This window comes from Eptatretus burgeri, chromosome 16, assembly GCF_056783735.1.
Source record: "Eptatretus burgeri isolate ZD-2024b chromosome 16, Ebu_testis_v1, whole genome shotgun sequence".
Lineage (NCBI taxonomy): Eukaryota > Metazoa > Chordata > Myxini > Myxiniformes > Myxinidae > Eptatretus > Eptatretus burgeri.
Window position 1 is genome coordinate 9,449,927 of NC_140976.1, and position 20,716 is coordinate 9,470,642.

At 44.2% G+C, this 20,716-nt stretch overlaps 1 protein-coding gene and 1 pseudogene across 8 annotated transcripts in view; one reads left to right on the plus strand and one right to left on the minus strand.

Annotated features, from left to right (window-relative positions):
• Positions 1-7,932, minus strand: part of LOC147010466 (uncharacterized) — a 43,308-nt pseudogene extending 35,376 nt beyond the window's left edge. The window contains exons 1-4 of the transcript XR_015052532.1: positions 7,857-7,932; positions 6,915-7,073; positions 6,450-6,674; positions 2,171-2,500 (exon numbers count right to left, since the gene is read on the minus strand). The product of XR_015052532.1 is annotated as an uncharacterized LOC147010466 (transcript). The remainder of the gene's footprint in view (positions 1-2,170; positions 2,501-6,449; positions 6,675-6,914; positions 7,074-7,856) is intronic.
• LOC147010464 (uncharacterized) overlaps positions 1-20,716 on the plus strand; it is a 95,568-nt gene that overhangs the window by 64,736 nt on the left and 10,116 nt on the right. For 6 of the 7 annotated variants that reach the window (XM_085859577.1, XM_085859578.1, XM_085859580.1 and 3 more), the window contains one exon: positions 17,289-19,162. The exons of the other annotated variant lie outside the window; for it this stretch is intronic. In XM_085859577.1, coding sequence (XP_085715703.1) covers positions 17,295-18,956 — 1,662 coding nt within the window. In that variant the 5' untranslated portion in view covers positions 17,289-17,294 and the 3' untranslated portion in view covers positions 18,957-19,162. Of the gene's footprint in view, positions 1-17,288; positions 19,163-20,716 lie in introns of those variants that run through there. 7 annotated transcript variants of the gene reach the window in all.

A 20,716-nucleotide genomic window follows, 5' to 3' on the forward strand; every position in this document is an offset into this window, starting at 1 on the left:
AACCCCCAGGTGTTCAATTCAATGAGGTTCAACCTCCAGGTTAAAAGGGGAGACAAATAAATATACCTTGGGATAAAAAGGGGGTTTATTTTTAGGGAAAAAAAATATGAATCGCTGAAAATCCCCCATTCATTTACATGGGGAAAAGTGAGCCAGAATCAGTATTCTTACCCTACTGAGGGGTTATAATTCAGGTCAATTGATTCAACCAGCCAATTATTTTTGAGGTCAACATGGACCAAAAGGTCAACATATGCCCAAGGTCAACACTACGGTGGTATTTCTAAAATCCTCAATTTTCATCCAATTGACTTGAAATTTGAAGAGGATTTATATTTCCGGTTACTGAATTCAATCGCCAATTATTTTGGATGTCCACATTGGCCAAAAGGTCAACATCGGCCGAATTTCTAAAATTGACAATTTTCATCTCATTCACTTGAAATTTTAGGAGTTGCATATTTGGTCGTTGAATTAAACCACCAATTATTTTTGAGGTCAAATATGTTTTATAGATTTTGCAAGTATCGTGCTCTGCATGACATCTTCTTCTTGTTTGTTTGTTTGTGTGCAGCATATCTCAAAAAGTTGTGGACGGATCTGGGTAAAATTTGGTGGATAAGTTGGGTGTGTAACAAGGACGAACTGATTAGATTTTGATGAAGATGCGATTCTGGATCCGACTACTTGAATTTTTTAAGTGATTCCTCACCATTGAGAGATGGGGCCAAAAACAATATAGAGCACGATATCTCAAAACGTTGTGGACGGATTCGGACGAAACACAAGGGACACGTTGAAAGTGTGACAAGGAAGAATTGATTCGATTTTGCTAAAGATCTGAATCTGGATGTGGATTGGAGAATTTTTAAAGCAATTCTTCACCATTGAGACACACAGCTAAACTAATAAATTTCACAATATCTCAAAAAGTTGTGTACTGATTCGAATGAAAAACTTGGTGGACACGTTGGGTGTTTGACAAGGAAGAATTGATTCGATTTTGGTGAAGATCCGAATCCGGATCTGGATACAACCAAAATCAAACAACCAAACAACTCTCAACTTTGAGCAGTGAACAACTCCATGAACAACCATGATACGTGAACATCAACAACCAAACAACAATCACACAAAACAGCTCATCTTAATGTGAATAGTCAGCATTCATAAATAGAATTACTTTCATTTTTACTTCTTTCTTTTTTCATTTCTTAAGAAAATCTCTTCACCCAAATTAAACACAAGGATTTGAGGGTTGTCGAAGTTATTTAGGATAATATAGTGATGCCTTCGTACTCTGAATAAATAATAAAAAAAACATTTTTACCAAAAAACCTGAAAATATTATGCCATGAATTGTGCCGAGTGGAACAGACACTCTTCTCCTAGTGGAGTGCGTTAGTAGTTGGGATGCATTAGGTGATAAAGTTGATTTTCAGTTTCATCGATGGAAAACTATGGGCCCGTGGGGGCAGAAAGACCTGATAACAATTGTATTTGTGCTGGGAAAACTATGTAGGAGCGGGTCCTGAAATGATGAAAAACGTTCCATTATTTTTTGTCCAATGAAAGGACCCCAAAACCCTTTTAGACCCCTCAAAGAGTATTAAGGGTCTAAAGTGTTGAAAGGGTCTTGAAAGGACTAAAATGGTCATACATAAAATGACTAAAAAGGTTTAAGCAGTCCAAAAGGTCTAAATGATCTATAGATATCAGGGGTCTAAAGGGTCTACATGTGTAAGAAGTCTATGGGGACTAAATGGTCTTTGGGATCGAAGGGGTCGAAAGGGTGTACATTCCAATAGTAGTTGGAGTCGAAACGGTCTAAGGGATCTATAGGATCAATAGGGTCTAAAGTGTTGAATGGGTCTAAAAGGTGCAAAAGGGTCTAAAGAGACTAAACAATCTAAATGTCAAAATTATCTGAAGGTGTAAAACTAATGGAACATCTATATGGTCAACAAGGGGTTTAAGGGACCATAAGGGGTCTAAAGGTCTGTGGGGTTTAAAGGTCCAAAAGCTACATTCCAAAAGTAGTTGAGGTCAAATGGGTCTAAAGGATGTAAATTATAAAGGGTGTACAAGGTCTCACAAAGGTTCTTACAAGTTCTAAAAAGAAGGTTCTAAAAAAGGTTTACAAGTTCTAATAGACCAAATTAAAACTCACATTGCAAAAGAATGGTATCCCTCCGAGTTTCTCCATTGTATGTAACAATACATGTTAACATGGTCACTTCAGTCACATTGTGGAGAATCAACGTCACGTCTCCATTTCTCAGGTTTTGTTCATTCATCTTTATCTGTCCCTTGTATGAAGAACTTGTTTCAATCTTCCCATTTTTATAGGCGAGGATTGTGTGACGATTTCTCCATTCCAACTCCAGCTTGATCGGATCAATTGGAACAGAATCATCATCCAAGGTGAAGATGCAGGGAAGAGATACATTTTCACCATCCATAAATCCCACTTCCCTTGGAGACTCAACCCTCAACCCACCTGAAACCTGAAACAGGAAGAGAGAGAGAAAGAGAGAGAGAGAGAGAGAGAGAGAGAGAGAGAGAGAGAGAGAGAGAGAGAGAGAGAGAGGGAGAGGGAGAGGGAGAGGGAGAGGGAGAGGGAGAGGGAGAGGGAGAGGGAGAGGGAGAGGGAGAGGGAGAGGGAGAGGGAGAGGGAGAGGGAGAGAAAGAGTTGGAGGGATGATTAGTTTAATTATTACCGCTGACACTGAAGGTGGACGGAGGTTGTGTTTTCATCCCTGACATGTCATGGTCCATCACGATCGCCTATCCAACTCACAACTCTCAAGTGACCATGAGACCGGAAACCAATTATATTCTTCCTGATGAATATACACATTACAAAGTTAAAAGTAAATAATGACGGATGTTTTCTTTCACAATGTCACGAGATTCCCTGAAGTCCTCCAACAAAGACCTTTATAATCACATGGGTTTTATGATCCCTGGTCGTGTCGATTAAGATAAAATAGTCAGAAATAATATGAAGAACCTGCGTAACCTCCGTGGTAAAATCCCTGCTTGAGAGAATCCCACATAGTTGCTTGGGCAGTGTAGAGACAGCAGACCGCTGCCTCGATCACTGAGGTCTATCTTCGGAAGGCCCGTGACACCTATCGGTGTAAAGTCCTTGAACTGTCACTTTGGTCGTTTTACACGAGAGGAAAACTTATAGGGAGGGTATGGCAATAGTGAATATGACAGCTCCGAAGATGTCTGGCTTCGCTTAGCGGTGAGCAGCAACATGGCAGCTGTGTGGTTTCCAGGTTGAAATTATGGGTGGAGGAAGGTAAGCTGTCCAACTAATGGGTGGAATGGAATGTTACACAAACACAGACAGAAAGACGGATGAACAAGCATATTATTATTTCGATTAATCTTATTCGCCTGGAAAGAAATTAAAACGTTTTCTGAATCAAATGTACAATTCTGTTCCATCTCTCTCAGGTAGCCATGATCGGTGATTTATTCTGTTACCCATCCATTATTATTATTATTATTATACAGTCTTTATGGAACTGAACAGCTTATGAAGAGAACAATGCACAGTCCTTTGAATGGAATGTTCAGCCGGCTGTCCCATCTGCACTCTTATCAATGGTTCTGCATGTGTTTCACCTTCACTGCTCTTCCTTCCCAAGATCCCCCATCAGATTAGTGTTTGTATTACAAACAACATTTCAAACTAACAGGATTTATAAATACGTGCAATAAATATTGCTCGAGTTGTCTGGTTGTGCCAGTTGCCTGGCCCGAGTCCGGCGAGTGGTCTCAATATGACCGAAGAGGTCAACCGGTTCAAAGACCCCCAGCTGCATTACATGCCCATTCGGCACGATGCCATACTGATTGGAGCGTCTGAGCCGGCGGGGATAAGGATTGTCACTTGGAATGGTTCACCAAGCTTCGGAAAGATACTCGGAAAAGTACCCAAGAGAAAGGGCCGTGCCTCTGCACAACAAAAGCCTTAGAGACCTTTCTCAGCTTGCTGAACGGGCACCTGCTCGTATTGAAAACTCCTGACAAGGTGGGTTGGTGGTCATGTGTTACACAACCCCTCCCCCATGCCACCTCACATTGTCCCCCTCGTCCTGTCACCTACCATCTTCACTTTCATCCCGCCCCCTCCTATTTCCCCACTTATCCCAGCATCCCATCTTCCCCTCCAACCCATAACCTCCCAGCCTCCTCCCTCACACCCCTCACCCTCGGAGCTTCCCACCTGTCCTCCACCCTCCCAATGCCTTCTCCCCTGTCTCTCACTGTTTGGACTTCAAACATATGACACTTCCACTCCAACCTAACATATCTCTCAATCCAGGCTGCTGCTGACATCCTGGAGAGTCATCTGTTTCAAAGAATCCTTCCTCCCACAGGATATCCGTAAACCCTTCATGTCTCTCCCTGGTTATTGTGAGAGTGTCTCTCCAATTTTAAAAGTCTGAGCCATGCCCTGGTGGTGGAGTTGCTCTTTCCATCAGCAACTCAATTTATCACTGTCCGTGTACCGATTTCACATCTTCCAACCACCAGAAGTACCGTTGGCTGTGACTTCCCTCTGCTCCCAACTCTTGGCTGTGTATTGTACCATCCTACAAACAGTGATGACTCCATCTACATCTATCTACATCTACATCTCTCTCTCTCTCTCGCTCTCTCTCCTCTCACTAGCAATGGCCCTTCAACAAAAGACTCTTGTGACTGCATAGGACTAACTCAATCTGAGAGCCTTCTCGCCCAGACTTCTCCCAATGGCAAATCTTCTCTTCTGGATTTGGTGATGATTAACTTCCCATCAAATGTATCCAACTCTTCCTCTACTCAAATTTGTTGATCTGATCTTATCTTGTGAGAGTCAACACCTCTCTGGCTATTGTCAGAAAGCTGCCTCATTGCCAGCGAATTTAACATTTCACTCAAGCAGATTGGCAGGGATTGCAAACAGCCATCTTTCTTGAGGACTGGTCTCCCATATCTACTGCCCCTGATGTGAGTTCAGCCTGGGAATTCTTCCACAGAAACCTCCTCTCATGCACAGATCCATCCCATTCCATCTTAAGTTATCCTCCCACTCTTTCCTGCCCATGGTACACTGACTGAATCCTGTGGTAAGGCAGTTGTTCTGAAACAACCTGCCTTGTCTTGCTGGAAAACAAATCCGACTGAAGATAATCTCAGCGCATTCCAAACAGCCCGCAACAAGTGTGTGTCCACACACACATCTGTCCGGAGCCAGAAAACAACATCCGCCCAACCTCAAGATTGAACTTTCGAACTTGTCTTCCTCCTCCAAAACCTGGTGTCACCTTGTTAAGTCCCTCTCTGAAGTATGTTCCCCTTCCATCCCTTCCCTCTCTTCAAACGGCACCACAGCCAACTTCGTTCCTGAGAAGGCCAAATGCCTCAATTCTGCATTTGCTTCCAAATCTTGTGTCGCCAACACCTATCTACCTCCCTCCATCTCTATTTCTGTCTCTATCTTTGTCACACTCAATTGCTCCTGGACTCTGTCATTTGCACCTGAGAAGGTGGAGAGGTTTCTGTGATCCCTCGTCTCTGCTACTGGACCAGAGAGCATCAGCTCATGTGTCCAAAAATAAACTGCTCCACTGCTCTTGCACATCCTCATTCTGCTTTTATTCATCCTATCATTTTTCCTCGGTCATCTTCTTTCGGCTGGGAAATCAGCCAACATCACTGTATTACATAAAAAGAGCAAAAACCGATATCATCCACAGACCAAGATGTTCACTTCCAATCATCAGCAGGGTCATGGAATCCAACATGGCAGTTTATATGAAATCCTTCCTTTTCCCCAACATCTCACATCAACAATTTGGATTCAGATCAGGTTGTTTGTGCAGGTCTCCCTCTGTTTTGTCATTCATCCCTGCTGTAGGTGTTTCCTCCCTCTCTCTCCTGTTCCTTTTGTTATGTTGTATCCTAATCTGTTCAATGTCCTAGCTCTTCCACGAGTCTTGACTGCATACCAAAATGGGTTTAACATTCATGAATCATGAGCCATAAAGATTACATTTTGTTTTGGAAAGAAAAAAGATTGGGATTAAATTAAACATTTCGGCTTTCACCATCCCATGTGTGGAGGATACTAATTATATTAAGAGTGATAATGATTAAACAACCTCAGGCATATTGTGGGGCGCCGGTGTTAACACCTTATGCATGGCAACGCTTGCCCCCCCCCCTCATTGCGTGCCAGTCTGGTTGGCGAGTGGCCACACAAAGGCCATCGATGTTCAGTTAAACGCCGCGATGAGAACAGTGTCTGGAATCCTCAATTCAACAAAGACTGAGTGGCTTCCTATCATCTGCAACATTGCTCCACCAGCCATCCGTAGGGATGTGCTGTCATCCCGAAACTTCAACCACATTTCAGCTCCCGAAATTCCAGCCCAGCGCCTTCTCACTGAACATCTGCACTGTTGCCTCAAGTCCCAGAAACCACCATGGAACCATGCTGAGCTTCTCACTGGAGCCCATTAAAGCAAAGCCAACTTGTAGAGAGCCAGCTGGGAGGCTGCTGCAGCTCCTAATGAACATATCGTACATGATCCAACCAATCCTCCACCCAGTTTCACACTCCCACATAGGCAATGGACAGCCCTCGACAGGCTCCCCACTGGACAGGGCCTCTGCGGTAGGACACTCCACCCACGGAGGATGAGGCCAGATGCACTTTGTGATTGCGGAAGAGTTCAGACGATGGAGCACATCATGTCGCACTGTCCCTTGTGAAAGTTACCGGGAGGACTTTTGCCCTGCACTAACTTACCCCTGAGGCAGCCAGATGGCTGCAGAACCTGGACATTAAACTTTAGTGCAATCCATATTGGCCATATGCAAGAAGACGAAGAAACAACCACAGGACTCACCGGCGGAGGTTGAAAGCAAATGAAAGAAGTGGATTGTGTAAAAATCTCGATTAAATAATCTCTTCATCAATTTGAACATCATCATCATGTTCAGTTCATGGTTTCTCAATCCCTCATAAAACCTCATGAGATCTGGTGATGTTCTCAAATCGAAAATATCTGAAAAATATTCAACAACACAAGTTAGTAAATCACAAATACACAAAAGAACACAAGATGAGAGATCACAAACATGAATGAGTAAGTGTAAGTTGATCCCAAACATTTGAAGAGAAAGAAGACCATGTTGAGAAATGTTATCAAATCTGGCTCTCAGAAGCATTAAAATAAATATATCAATTTGCTGATGGAGGATAGCGTATGCACACATATCGGAGGAAATTTAAAGAAATAATCATAATAATATTGTACTATTAATAATCGAAGACAATATTAAATAATGGACATTTTGAGAACAGAAGAGCCTCCAGATACGCTCGGGTTACGTTTCAGGAAAGCAGCATGTATAAGGAATTTGTGTATATTAAATTGAAGGGCTTATGGCAAAAAGTGGGTTATGGGACAAGCCTCTGTCACAGTCATTAATAAACATCCTGTATTTATTTGCTTGACTTTTTTTTCAGATAGCTTCTTATGGTTGGCTGCATCATTTTTCTTTGGAGGTCTTTCTGTATCTCTTTCTGCACTCCAGGATGTTCTCCAGCTCCATTTTAAACAGTAAGTTCCTCTCCATGAATGGGCCCAACTCAACCGCCAGGTCGGAGAGGTTCCTTGCAGCAAAGCAGAAGCTTGCCCATGCCAGAAGCTGTTAGCTGCGGTCACTCTACCTCCTTGTCCTTGTCCTGTTCCTCTTCTGCTTCCTCTGTCCTGATTATATTAACTCGTCCAGGTCCTCCTCAGTTAACTCCTCTGTGTGGGAATCCAACATCTCCACAACCTCACTTGACTCTAGGTCATCAAACGCCTCACCACCCACATTCTGTGCCAGCTGCACAATGTGCTTCAACTCTGTGTCCATGGGTAGCCCCCAAATTTGTTGACCACCTCCTTCCACAGCTTTTTTCAGCAGGCATTAAGAATTGATTGCTTCAGCTCGTCCAAAGATTCCTTGATGAAAGTGATGGCATCAGCGATAGTGAACTTCTTCCAGCACTGTGTTTCCATAGAGTTCCATGGCATCCAGGATGTTGCGGAATGTTCTCTGGGTGTAGTAACTACTGAAGATGGAGATAACACCCTGGTCAAGAGGCTGGAGCAGGGAGGTGGTGTTGGGTGGCAGAAACACTACCTCAATGTTATGGTAATCCAACTTTTGTGCATCTGGGTGCCTGGGTGCATTAAGAAGAATCATCAACACTTTGAAGTCCAGGTTCTTTGATGCTAGGTACCTCTCCACCTCATGGACGAAACAATTGTTGAACCAGTCCAAGAACAAGTGAGCAGTAACCTCCAAAACAAGCCTTGGGGTTGGACCTCCAAAGACCAGGCAGGTGGTCTTTGTTCTGCCTGTTAACCCTTTGAACCCTGAGCTCCTTGGACTTTTGGCTCCCCCACCCTGTGCTCCCTGGAGAAAAATCCAGCTGCTCAGGTAAATGGTGGTTTGAAGAGCTGCCAGTAAACTGGTCGCTTGGGTATATGGAGGTTTGAATGGCAGCTGGTAAAACTGGCGCCAGGGCTCAAAAGGTTAAGTGCTTGTGGGTTCTTGGAGCAGTACAGGAGCATAGGGTTCACCACACAGTCTCCAGAAGCTTTGGAACAGAGGAGAAGCATAAGCCTGCTGCCTGCCCTTGGCTGCCTTGAACCCAGGAGCAGCATGCTCTTCCTTCGAGATAAAGGTCTGGCTCAGCATCCTTTTGAAGAACAAGAACAAGGATCTGTAAAATCTTCTTCTCTGTAATGACTGAACAGATTGAGACGAAACATTACAGATATGATCGCCTATCCATGAGGAACAAAACGTTCTCCACCTATGATATCATGGGTCACATGGTTTGGCGTATTTTGGCCCTGATTTTCTTGAAAAATATACATTTTAAAATCCTCTCCAGAATGGCTTGACAAATCGAGGGGAAACTTCCCTTACATGTTCCCCAAGCCTTGGGGATACGAGAGTGTTCTTGAATAATTAATATGTCACATTGTCTGGCAGCCATATTGGTTTGATGGAAATTCTTGAAAAAAAATGTTTCTCTTGAACCGCTTCATCAATTGATGTGAAACTTCAGAATTATTATCTCGAAGTGATGGAGAATGTATGTTTTAAATTTCAACCTGATCGGATGCATGGTCTGGCAGACCAAATCATTCAATATTTTATATCTGGGTAGTTTGTCATCCCTTCATTGCTTTTTTTTTATTTAGCATAATTTTTTATTTTTATTATTCACTTGTTTTTAAAAGGCATTGCGAGTGTGTACGTGACGTGTCAGATATATAACCTACATCAAATTTGTTTATGAGTAGGAAACCAACATGTCTGATACATGACTCATGTAATATTGTTATGGATTTGGAAGCCTCTTGCACACAGACAGACAGTCAGCAGTCCCAAAGTTTAGTTATTTTGTGAAGTATATGTGTATAGTAAACCGGTCAGTGTCGATGTCCGTTGGTATACAAGTAAACCGGTCGGTGTTGATGTCGTTGTGATACAAGAAAACCGGTCGGTGTCGATGTCCGTTGGTATACAAGTAAACCGGTCAGTGTCGATGTTCGTTGGTAGACAAGTAAACCGGTCCGTGTCGATGTTCATTGGTGGACAAATAAACGGGTTGGTGTCGATGTCCGTTGTTAGACAAGTAAACCGGCCGGTGTCGACGTCCGTTGGTATACAAGCAAACCGGTCGGTGTCGATGTCCCTTGGTAGACAACGAAACCGGTCGGTGTCGATGTGCGTTGGTATACAAGTAAACCGGTCAGTGTCGATGTCAGTTGGTATACAAGTAAACCGGTCGGTGTCGATGTCCCTTGGTAGACAAGTAAACCGGTCGGTGTCGATGTTCGTTGGTAGACAAGTAAACCGGACAGTGTCGATGTCCGTTGGTAGACAAGTAAACCGGTCGGTGTCGATGCTCATTGGTAGACAAATAAACTGGTTGGTGTCGATGTCCGTTGGTATACAAGTAAACCGGTCGGTGTCGACGTCCGTTGGTATACAAGTAAACCAGTCGGTGTCGACGTCCGTTGGTATACATGTAAACCGGTCAGTGTCGATGTCCCTTGGTAGACAACAAAACCGGTCGGTGTCGGTGTCCGTTGGTATACAAGTTAACCGGTCGGTGTTGATGTCCTTTGGTCGGCAAGTTAACCGGTCGGTGTCGATGTCCCTTGGTAGACAAGTAAACCGGTCGGTGTCGATGTCCCTTGGTAGACAAGTAAACCGGTCGGTGTTGATGTCCTTTGGTAGGCAAGTTAACCGGTCGATGTCGATCTCCCTTGGTAGACAAGTAAACCGGTCGGTGTCGATGTCCCTTGGTATACAAGTAAACCGGTCGGTGTCCATGTCCGTTGGTAGTCAAGCAAACCGGTCGGTGTCGATGTCCCTTGGTAGACAAGTAAACCGGTCGGTGTCGATGTTCGTTGGTAGACAAGTAAACCAGTCTGTGTCGATGTCCGTTGGTAGACAAGTAAACCGGTCGGTGTCGATGTTCATTGGTGGACAAATAAACTGGTTGGTGTCGATGTCCGTTGGTAGACAAGTAAACTGGTTGGTGTCGATGTCAGTTGGTATACAAGTAAACCGGTCGGTGTTGATGTCCGTTGGCATACAAGTAAACCGGTCAGTGTCCTTGTCCGTTGGTATACAAGTAAACCGGTCGGTGTCGATGTTCGTTGGTATTCAAGTAAACCGGTCGGTGTCGAAGTCCGTTGGTATACAAGTAAACCGGTCGGTGTCGATGTCCCTTGGTAGACAACGAAACCGGTCAGTGTCGATGTCCGTTGATATACAAGTAAACCGGTCGGTGTCGATGTCCGTTGGAATACAAGTAAACCTGTGGGTGTCGATGTCCGTTGGTATACAAGTAAACCGGTCGGTGTCGACGTCCGTTGGTATACAAGTAAACCGGTCGGTGTCGATGTCCGTTGTTATACAAGTAACCGGTCGGTGTCGATGTCCGTTGGTATACAAGTAAACCGGTCGGTGTCGATGTCCGTTGGTATACAAGTAAACCGGTCGGTGTCGACGTCCGTTGGTATACAAGTAAACCGGTCGGTGTCGATGTCCCTTGGTAGACAACTAAACCGGTCGGTGTCGATGTCCGTTGGTATACAAGTAAACCGGTCGGTGTCGATATCTGTTGGTAGACAAGTAAACCGGTCGGTGTCGATGTTCGTTGGTAGACAAGTAAACCGGTCGGTGTCGATGTCTGTTGGTAGACAAATAAACTGGTCGGTGTCAATGTCCGTTGGTAGACAAGTAAACTGGTTGGTGTCGATGTCAGTTGGTATACAAGTAAACCGGTCGGTGTTGATGTCCGTTGGTATACAAGTAAACCGGTCGGTGTCGATGTCCCTTGTTAGACAAGTAAACCGGTCGGTGTCGATGTTCGTTGGTAGACAAGTAAACCAGTCGGTGTCGATGTCCGTTGGTAGACAACTAAACCGGTCGGTGTCGATGTCCGTTGGTATACAAGTAAACCGGTCAGTGTCGATGTCAGTTGGTATACAAGTAAACCGGTCGGTGTCGATGTCCCTTGGTAGACAAGTAAACCGGTCGGTGTCGATGTTCGTTGGTAGACAAGTAAACCGGTCAGTGTCGATGTCCGTTGGTAGACAAGTAAACCGGTCGGTGTCGATGCTCATTGGTAGACAAATAAACTGGTTGGTGTCGATGTCCGTTGGTATACAAGTAAACCGGTCGGTGTCGACGTCCGTTGGTATACAAGTAAACCGGTCAGTGTCCATGTCCCTTGGTAGACAACAAAACCGGTCGGTGTCGATGTCCATTGATATACAAGTAAACCGGTCGGTGTCGATGTCCCTTGGTAGACAGGTAAACCGGTCGGTGTCGATGTCCCTTGGTAGACAAGTAAACCGGTCGGTGTCGATGTCCGTTGGTAGTCAAGTAAACCGGTCGGTGTTGATGTCCTTTGGTAGGCAAGTTAACCGGTCGGTGTCGATGTCCCTTGGTATACAAGTAAACCGGTCGGTGTCGATATCCGTTGGTATACAACTAAACCGGTTGGTGTCGATGTCCCTTGGTATACAACTAAACCGGTCGGTGTCGATGTCCGTTGCTATACAAGTAAACCGGTCGGTGTCGATATCCATTGGTATACAAGTAAACCGGTCAGTGTCGATGTCCGTTGGTATACAAGTAAACCGGTCGGTGTTGATGTCGTTGTGATACAAGAAAACCAGTCGGTGTCGATGTCCGTTGGTATACAAGTAAACCGGTCAGTGTCGATGTCCGTTGGTATACAAGTAAACCGGTCGGTGTCGATGTTCGTTGGTAGACAAGTAAACCGGTCGGTGTCGATTTCCGTTGGTATACAAGTAAACCTGTCGGTGTCGATGTCCGTTGGTATACAAGTAAACCGCTCAGTGTCGATTCCTTTGGTATACAAGTAAACCGGTTGGTGTCGATGTCCCTTGGTAGACAACGAAACCGGTCAGTGTCGATGTCCGTTGGTAGACAAGTTAACCGGTCGGTGTCGATGCTCATTGGTAGACAAATAAACTAGTTGGTGTCGATGTCCGTTGGTATACAAGTAAACCGGTCGGTGTCGACGTCCGTTGGTATACAAGTAAACCGGTCGGTGTCGATGTCCCTTGGTAGACAACTAAACCGGTCGGTGTCGATGTCCGTTTGTATACAAGTAAACCGGTCGGTGTCGATGTCCCTTGGTAGACAAGTAAACCGGTCGGTGTCGATGTCCGTTGGTATACAAGTAAACTGGTCGGTGTCGACGTCCGTTGGTATACAAGTAAACCGGTCGGTGTCGATGTCCCTTGGTAGACAACTAAACCGGTCGGTGTCGATGTCCGTTGGTAGTCAAGTAAACCGGTCGGTGTCGATGTCCCTTGCTAGACAAGTAAACCGGTCGGTGTCGATGTCCGTTGGTAGTCAAGTAAACCGGTCGGTGTCGATGTCCCTTGGTAGACAAGTAAACCGGTCAGTGTCGATGTCCTTTGGTGGGCAAGTTAACTGGTTGGTGTCGATGTCCCTTGGTAGACAAGTAAACCGGTCGGTGTCGATGTTCGTTGGTATATGTTATGATATATCATGTGATGGCCCCATTGGCCCATATTTGTACATTTGACTTATTTAAACATTCATCAATTGCATTAATCAGGTGTCTGGATTCAAACCCTTGTCCTGGCTGCTTCAAATTGTGTTTCCAAGCCTTTGTCTTCGTTTTACACGATGTATACCAACAAGCCAGCCTGTGTCCTTGCCAGCCTTGTTTCTGTAGGCTGTTATGAATTTCAGTGGAGTGTCAACAATCTTGGAGAACTCCAAAGGATTTGCTCCTGTTTATGAATATGTGCCAGCACTCTCTCGCTGTTTGAAGCGTGAGAAAGAAGCTGTTTACTGCTAATTCTCCCCGAGGGCCGCAGGGAGGGGGGAAAAGCCCACTTGCATCTTTGTTTCTTTCTTTGCTTGCTTTCTCCGCCGAGGAATAGGTTTTATATATGAAACTTTTAGAGTGTAACCTTTAGTGTGGTACAGGGTCTGACTGCTGTGGTTGGTCCCTGTGCCACCTCCGCTTGCAAGTGCTGTGCAACTTCAATAAACCGTATATTCGAGAATCCTCAGTTGACTCCCCTCAATTCTTGGCCAGGATTGGTGAGGGTCTTCATCACAGCTGGCACCCCAGATGGGACACTGTCAGGTCCTGAACGCCGTGATCCGGAGGGATCTCCGTTGAGCGCAGCTGACGCCGCGATCCGGAGGGATCTCCGTCGAGCATAGCCTCGGGGTCTGCACGGGTTGGTTACGGTAAATGAGGAAAGTCGAATGCGGTTTGTTGGAGGAGCATAGTGGCTATTAGGCTGGATTCAGGTGACTGGTTTGGGTCAGAGGACAAGGAACGTCCGAGTGAAGTCAGGGGTGCAGGTTAGAGTCCTGTAAGTGCAGGTTCGACTCCTGTGATCGCAGGTTAGAGTCCTGTTATAGTTGTGAGGGTCCAGAGTCCCTCAGAGGAAGAAAAGCTTTTAGGCAATTGAGAAGAGCGGGTCTTTGAGCCTGCACGATAAAAGGAGAAAAGACTAAAGCTTTAGGCTAGTGACAAGTTAAGAACATACAATGGGGAATAACTCTTCAAAGAGTAAATATTTCCGCAGGGGGGCTTAATTTTGCATGAAACATAAGATCTGAGTAACCTGATGATGGACTTCATGAGCAGTAAAACCAGATGGATTAGATCAATGTGTAAACAATTCGTAATGTGAGTTTGTTTGTTTTTCGTATCCAATGTCGAGGCTTGTGTAAGAGCCAACATTCAATAACGTATAACAAAGAGAGGTGGGAGAGGGAAGCACAAAACATTAGGGAAAACAGACAGGAGATGTGTGGAAGCGAGAGGGATGGGGCGGGGTACACAGGGTAAACAAGATGGACACTACAGGGACTTTCAGGTCCTTACACTTCAAGGACTTTCAGGAAGGAATGCAGGGAATTTGAAGGAGGTGGGTTTGGGGTGGATTAGTGGGGGTAGAAAAGATCATGGTTTTGGATGGGGGAAGATAGGAGATGCTGGGGAAGAGCTGTTTTGAAGAGTGGGATTAGATGGGAATGTTTGCAATATTTGGTGGAGATCTGGCCATCCCTGGTTTTTTTTCTTCGATGATTTTTCGGATGTAAACACACAAACACGTATACACCTACATAAAGAGAATTGCCATATTTAATAGAGTAATATATTGTTACCTCCACCGCTGAAGGTGAAGGAGGTGACGTTCTCACCCTTCTCTGAATGTCGAAGATGTTTCAAGTATATTGGTCCGTCGATTTTGTTATTCTGTCTGTCTGTTTATCACCTACAGGTCACAATTCCAAACTAATCGTCATGAAACTTTACCAAGATGTCGAGGTAGTGTCAATTCAGAAGTGTATTGATTTTGAGGTCAAAGGTCAAAGGTCAAAGGTCATCATGATGTCAAATTTCTGAATTTTTCATCCGATTGACTTGAAATTTGAACAAGATTTGCATATTGCATCACTGAATTGGGAGGCCAACTATTTTTGATGTCATAAGGTCAAAGGTCAACTCAAGGTCAAACTTCTAAAATCATGTCTTTCAATCTGAAAAATATTCAATTTTCATCCAATTGACCTGAGCTTTGATTAAAATTGTCAATTTTAATTTCAATGAAAAGGACAATTTGATGTGTCTATGGCAACCTTTGGAGAGGGGGGGGGGGGGTGTTTTGCAAGTATCGTGTTTTGCACATCTTTTTCTTGTTTGTCTGTCTGTTTGTGTGCAGGATATTTCCTGTGCAGAATATGTGTGCAGAAGTTGTGGATGGATTCAGATGAAACTTAATGGACAGGTTGCATGTGTGACCATGATGAATTGATTCGATTTTGGTGCAGATCCAAATCGGATCCGGAGCTCATAATTTTTGAAGTGATTCTTCACCATTGAGAGGTAGGGATAAGCTAATATGTAGCACGATATCTCAAAAAGTTGTGCACTGATTCAGACGGACAGATTGGGTGTGTGGCAAGGCTGAATTGATTAGATTTTGGTGAAGATCTGAATCCGGATCTGGTAATATAAGGAAAATTATTTCATTTTAAAGTGACTCTACCATTGAGAGATGAGGCCAAAAACGATGTTGTACTGTATAGCATGATATTTCAAACATGTAATGGGCCCGATATATTCTCGTGGATCAGGCATTACGAGGCAGAGGTGTGCGCTCTATCGAGTGCTCTTCTAGTTGTTCATGTATTGTTGATCTAACCTTGGGACGGGGGATGACTCCAGATGTCAAATCAATAATGAATGCCTCCTTTCTTCTTTTCTCATTCAGCATATATGGTTACCTCTGTGATTAATAATTCAGGTAAGAACCAGAAATCCTACTCGAACAAATATCCACGCCCTCCATCCCAATCAAAAATATCTCCCTCCATCTCAATCATGAAGATATAACTACATTATGATCTGGAAGGCTAATGGGTCCATTAAGCGAGTTGTAGATAAGCCTGGTTCTGTCTGAATGAAGTAAGTTTATCGTAGAGCCTCAGCCTTTAAAGAGCCTGGTGTTGGCTTAGTGGTTAGAATGGTGGCTTGGGATCCTAGGGTCCTGAGTTCAAGCCTTGTTGGCTGCTGAATTAAAAATACACCTGGAGGTTGACTCAGCCTGTCATCCTTCCGAGGTCGGCAAAATGAGTACCAGTGTACAGCGGCATAGCCACGTCCCAACCAATGATGCAACCAGCAGCCACGGGCTGCACTCGATAGAGAGTGAACCTTTAAAGACCCAAAAGAACCATAAGACCTTTTTTACATGCTTGAGAGAAGGCTTTCTACATGCTTTAGAGAAGACTTACTATTTGCTTGGGAGATAAGACCCCTGAAGATCCTGAACACCGAAAGATCCTTAAGACCATTGAATTCCCTGAACACAATTAAGACACTTTAAAACCCCGAATAACCCAAAGACCCGTTGGACCCCAAAGACGGTTAAGATCCCTTAGACTCTTGAAGAATCCTAAGACCCTTAAGTCTTTTGATGACCCCTTATAGCCTGAAGACCTCGAAGGCCCACAAGACCCCAAAAACCCTTAAGACTTCAAAGACCCTTTTGACCCCTTTACCCACTGGTGTTCCCTTAAGATCCCTTTAGCCACTAGTGTTCTGGCTCTCCTACCCCCTTCCCCCCTACACAGTCCCCCCACCACCACCACCACCTCACCTCATCGGTTCTCCTGCCCCCGATCCACTTGCCCCATTCTCAGTCCTGCCGGCTCTTCTGCTTCTCCCACTTCTCACTACCTCCTCCACCGGATGCCGGCTAACCCTGCTCGTCATGCAAATAAATCAACTGAATCAAATGCAATGCACAGTGAAATAAAAGCATCAAATGAGATAAATAAGACATGGATAATTAATTAGTGTAAAATATGAGGCACCGAAATAAGTAGCTGAGTTTGTAAGGGATAGGCTTCTACAAAGAGACCATTACACTGAACAACAAATTTCAAAAATTTTTTTACTGGAGATGTGTAAAGTGATTAAGACTAATTTGGGTACGCTGATTTCAAAAATCATAACCGTTTTGCTGTATCACGTCAGGATTTTCAGTAACAGAAATATTCCCATTGCCTAGAAGTCAGGATTTCAATGAAATTTACATATGTCTTTCACATGTCTATTTCGTACAATTGTTGTTAACTTGTGTTATATTTCTTTCTTTCAGATAAAGATGAGTAGGCGTTCCTGTACCAATCATCCTGACAACTTCTGTTATGTCTGTGGTCGGTATACCAAAAAAGATCAACAGCGAAGTATATCTACAGCAGTGAAAATGAAGGCCGCCTACTTTCACTACTTCGGGTGTAAGGTGGGGGACCAAGAACAGAGCTGGGCACCACACATCTGCTGCACAATCTGTCACACAACCTTGACTCAGTGGTTGGTGGGCAAGCGCGCGAGCATGCCATTTGCGGTGCCCATGATATGGCGTGAGCCGCAGAATCATCATGATGATTGTTATTTCTGCTGCACAAGCATCGCCGGCTTCAACAAGAAGAATAAAGGTCACATCAAGTACGCTGACTGCGTCTCTGCTCGTAAACCTGTGCCTCATGATGACGAGAACCCCGTTCCAACACCTCCAGCTGATCAGAACATAGCTGTAAGCAGTGGTGAAGAGGATGGTGATGATGAACCTTTTGAACCCGACACTCAAGAATCACACCTTCTGAACCAGGGAGACTTAAATGATCTTGTAAGAGATCTCTCGCTGTCAAAGGCGAAGGCAGAGCTGCTTGGATCAAGGCTGCAGCAGTGGAATCTACTTGAACCTAACACCAAGATATCCTTGTTCAGAGCACGTCACAGAGACATGGCTGAGTTCTTTGAGATGGAAGACACGATGACATTCTGCAGTGACATCAACGGTCTGTTGAAAGAACTTGGGTGTGATCACGATCCTGCAGACTGGCGCCTCTTCATCGACTCGGGGAAGAACAGCTTGAAGGCTGTTTTGCTCCACAATGGCAACGAGAAACCATCAGTCCCACTGGCTCACGCGTTCGGCATGACAGAGACCTATGAGACTATGCGGCAGCTGCTTGATTCCATCAAGTACAATGACTTCAACTGGCACATCTGCGGAGACTTGAAAGTGGTGGCGCTGTTGTTAGGGCTGCAGTCAGGCTACACGAAATACATGTGCTTCCTTTGTCTCTGGGATAGCAGAGACGACAAGAATCACTGGACGAAGAAAGATTGGGAAGAGCGAAAAGAGCATGTACCTGGTCGACACAACGTGAAGCATGTCGCCCTTGTCGACCCAGCCAAGGTTTTCCTTCCACCACTCCACATAAAGCTCGGCTTGATGAAAAGTTTTGTACGGGCAATGGATCTGAATGGGCGTGGGTTTTTATACCTCAAGGAAAAGTTTGGCAACACCTTGTCGGAGGCCAAGATCAAGGCTGGTGTCTTTGTTGGACCGCAAATCCGACAGATTATGAAGGACGAAACTTTTCCGACAACTCTAAACCCCAAAGAGCTGGCAGCATGGAGGAGCTTCAAAGCTGTGACGGACAACTTCTTGGGGAACGAGCGCGCGGACAACTATGAAGAAATAGTGCAGCAGCTGCTGGAGTCCTTCAGGAAACTTGGCTCCAGGATGTCCCTGAAAATCCATTTCCTACACCAGCACCTGAACTTCTTCCCTGACAACTTGGGAGCAGTCTCGGACGAGCACGGCGAGCGATTCCACCAAGAGATTTCACTCATGGAGACGCGTTACCAAGGGCGGCACAACCCGAACATGATGGGCGATTTCTGCTGGTTCCTGCATCGTGAAACTGACACAGAGCAGCACAAACGCAAAGCCAAATGCCTAAAGCATTTTTAATTACATTCTAGTGGAGTTTTTCTGTAATTTCTATAATTTTGAAGCATTCATGATGAAATAAATGAATAAATGAATTTTTGTAAATTTCATTGAAATCCTGACTTCTAGGCAATGGGAATATTTCTGTTACTGAAAATCCTGACGTGATACAGCAAAACGGTTATGATTTTTGAAATCAGCGTACCCAAATTAGTCTAAATCACTTTACACATCTCCAGTAAAAAAATTTTGTTGTTCAGTGTAATCTGTTTTGTTTCTTTTTAATTTCTCCTGAATTTTGTGCAATATAAAGTTCTGAACTTATTGAAACGATGACACCAAAGCACAAGACGTGTTGTTCTCACATCGCACACAGGTGTCGGTTTTTTTTAACCTCCTCTCCTCAGCTTCAGCTCAAATTTTCTCTCAACCCTCCAAGGTACCCCCTCCCCCAACCCACCAAATCTTCAGACACACACAGTCTTCCCTTTGAGTTGAACTCCCAAAAGACAGGCTTTCCACACACTTTAACTTTTTGAACAACAATCTGTTTGTCTGTGAACAGGATATCTGAAAAAGTTGTTGATGGACTTTACCTTTGTTGGTAAAGTTGGAAGTAATTTGTTTTCCCAGGCAGCCTTGATTTGGCCAGCCATTCTGGAGAAGAAGATTTTTATAAGTTTTCGGGTAAATCCATTATGGCTGCAGAAACATGTGACCAATGACATGTGTGTGAACCTTTTGTTCCTCGCGGACAGGCGGTCACACGTATAAAGTTTCGCCTCGATCTGTTCAGCCACTTCAGAGAAGATTTTTGAAGGTTATTTTTTTAAAAAACAGTGGTTGCCGAATCACGTGACTGATGACATCATTAATTTTTTTTTCTGTGGACCATTTTATCCCAAGATGACCCTCAAAAAATTTCATTCTGATCGGATGTGGAGTTATACGCATGCAACTATGATGTCATTACGAGTGTACCTATGACATCATTTAAACAACCCTTATTCTACAGAAGTAATTATGACGTGCCAAGTTTCAATTTTTCCCTTGGTGCGGTTTCAGAGATGGAGGTCCAAAGTTTTTTTTTCCGTTTTCCCAATATGACTGCCATACCACGTGATCTATGTCGTCATAATTATTATTATAACATTCAACATGAGTCTTCGCACCAATGGTGAAAATTTCGTCTCAATCCGACAAGCGGTTGTGGAGAAAAACACAAAAGTTATGTGGCGACAGACAGACAGACAGACAAGAAGACGTCGTGCAGAGCATGATACTTGCAAAATCCATAAAACAAATTTGACCTCAAAAATAATTGGTGATTGAATTCAGGAAGTTCATATGAAAATCCTGTTCAACTTTCAAGTCAATCAGATGAAAAATGACAATTTTAGAAATTTGACCTAGAGATGACCTTTGACCTTTGACCTCAAAATCAATGGGATTTTCAGTTGAGACGACCTCTACAACTTGGTAAGGTTTCATTATGATTGGTTGAGAATTGTGAATTGTAGGCAATTGACAAACAAACAGACGGAATAACAAAATCGACCGACATATCGACTTATAAAATGTTTGATTTTACAAGGAACATACAGACAGAGAGGGGGAAAAACAACACCTCCTTCACCTTTGGGGGTTTAGGTAAATTAAACACCTCAAGCTTTTTCTTCAATGTAATCAATGCAGATTTTACATTTAAATTTTTTGAAACACAATGCAATATTAGGGAGGCTTACCTTTCCTACCTGATAACCTCCACCACCGAAGGTGAA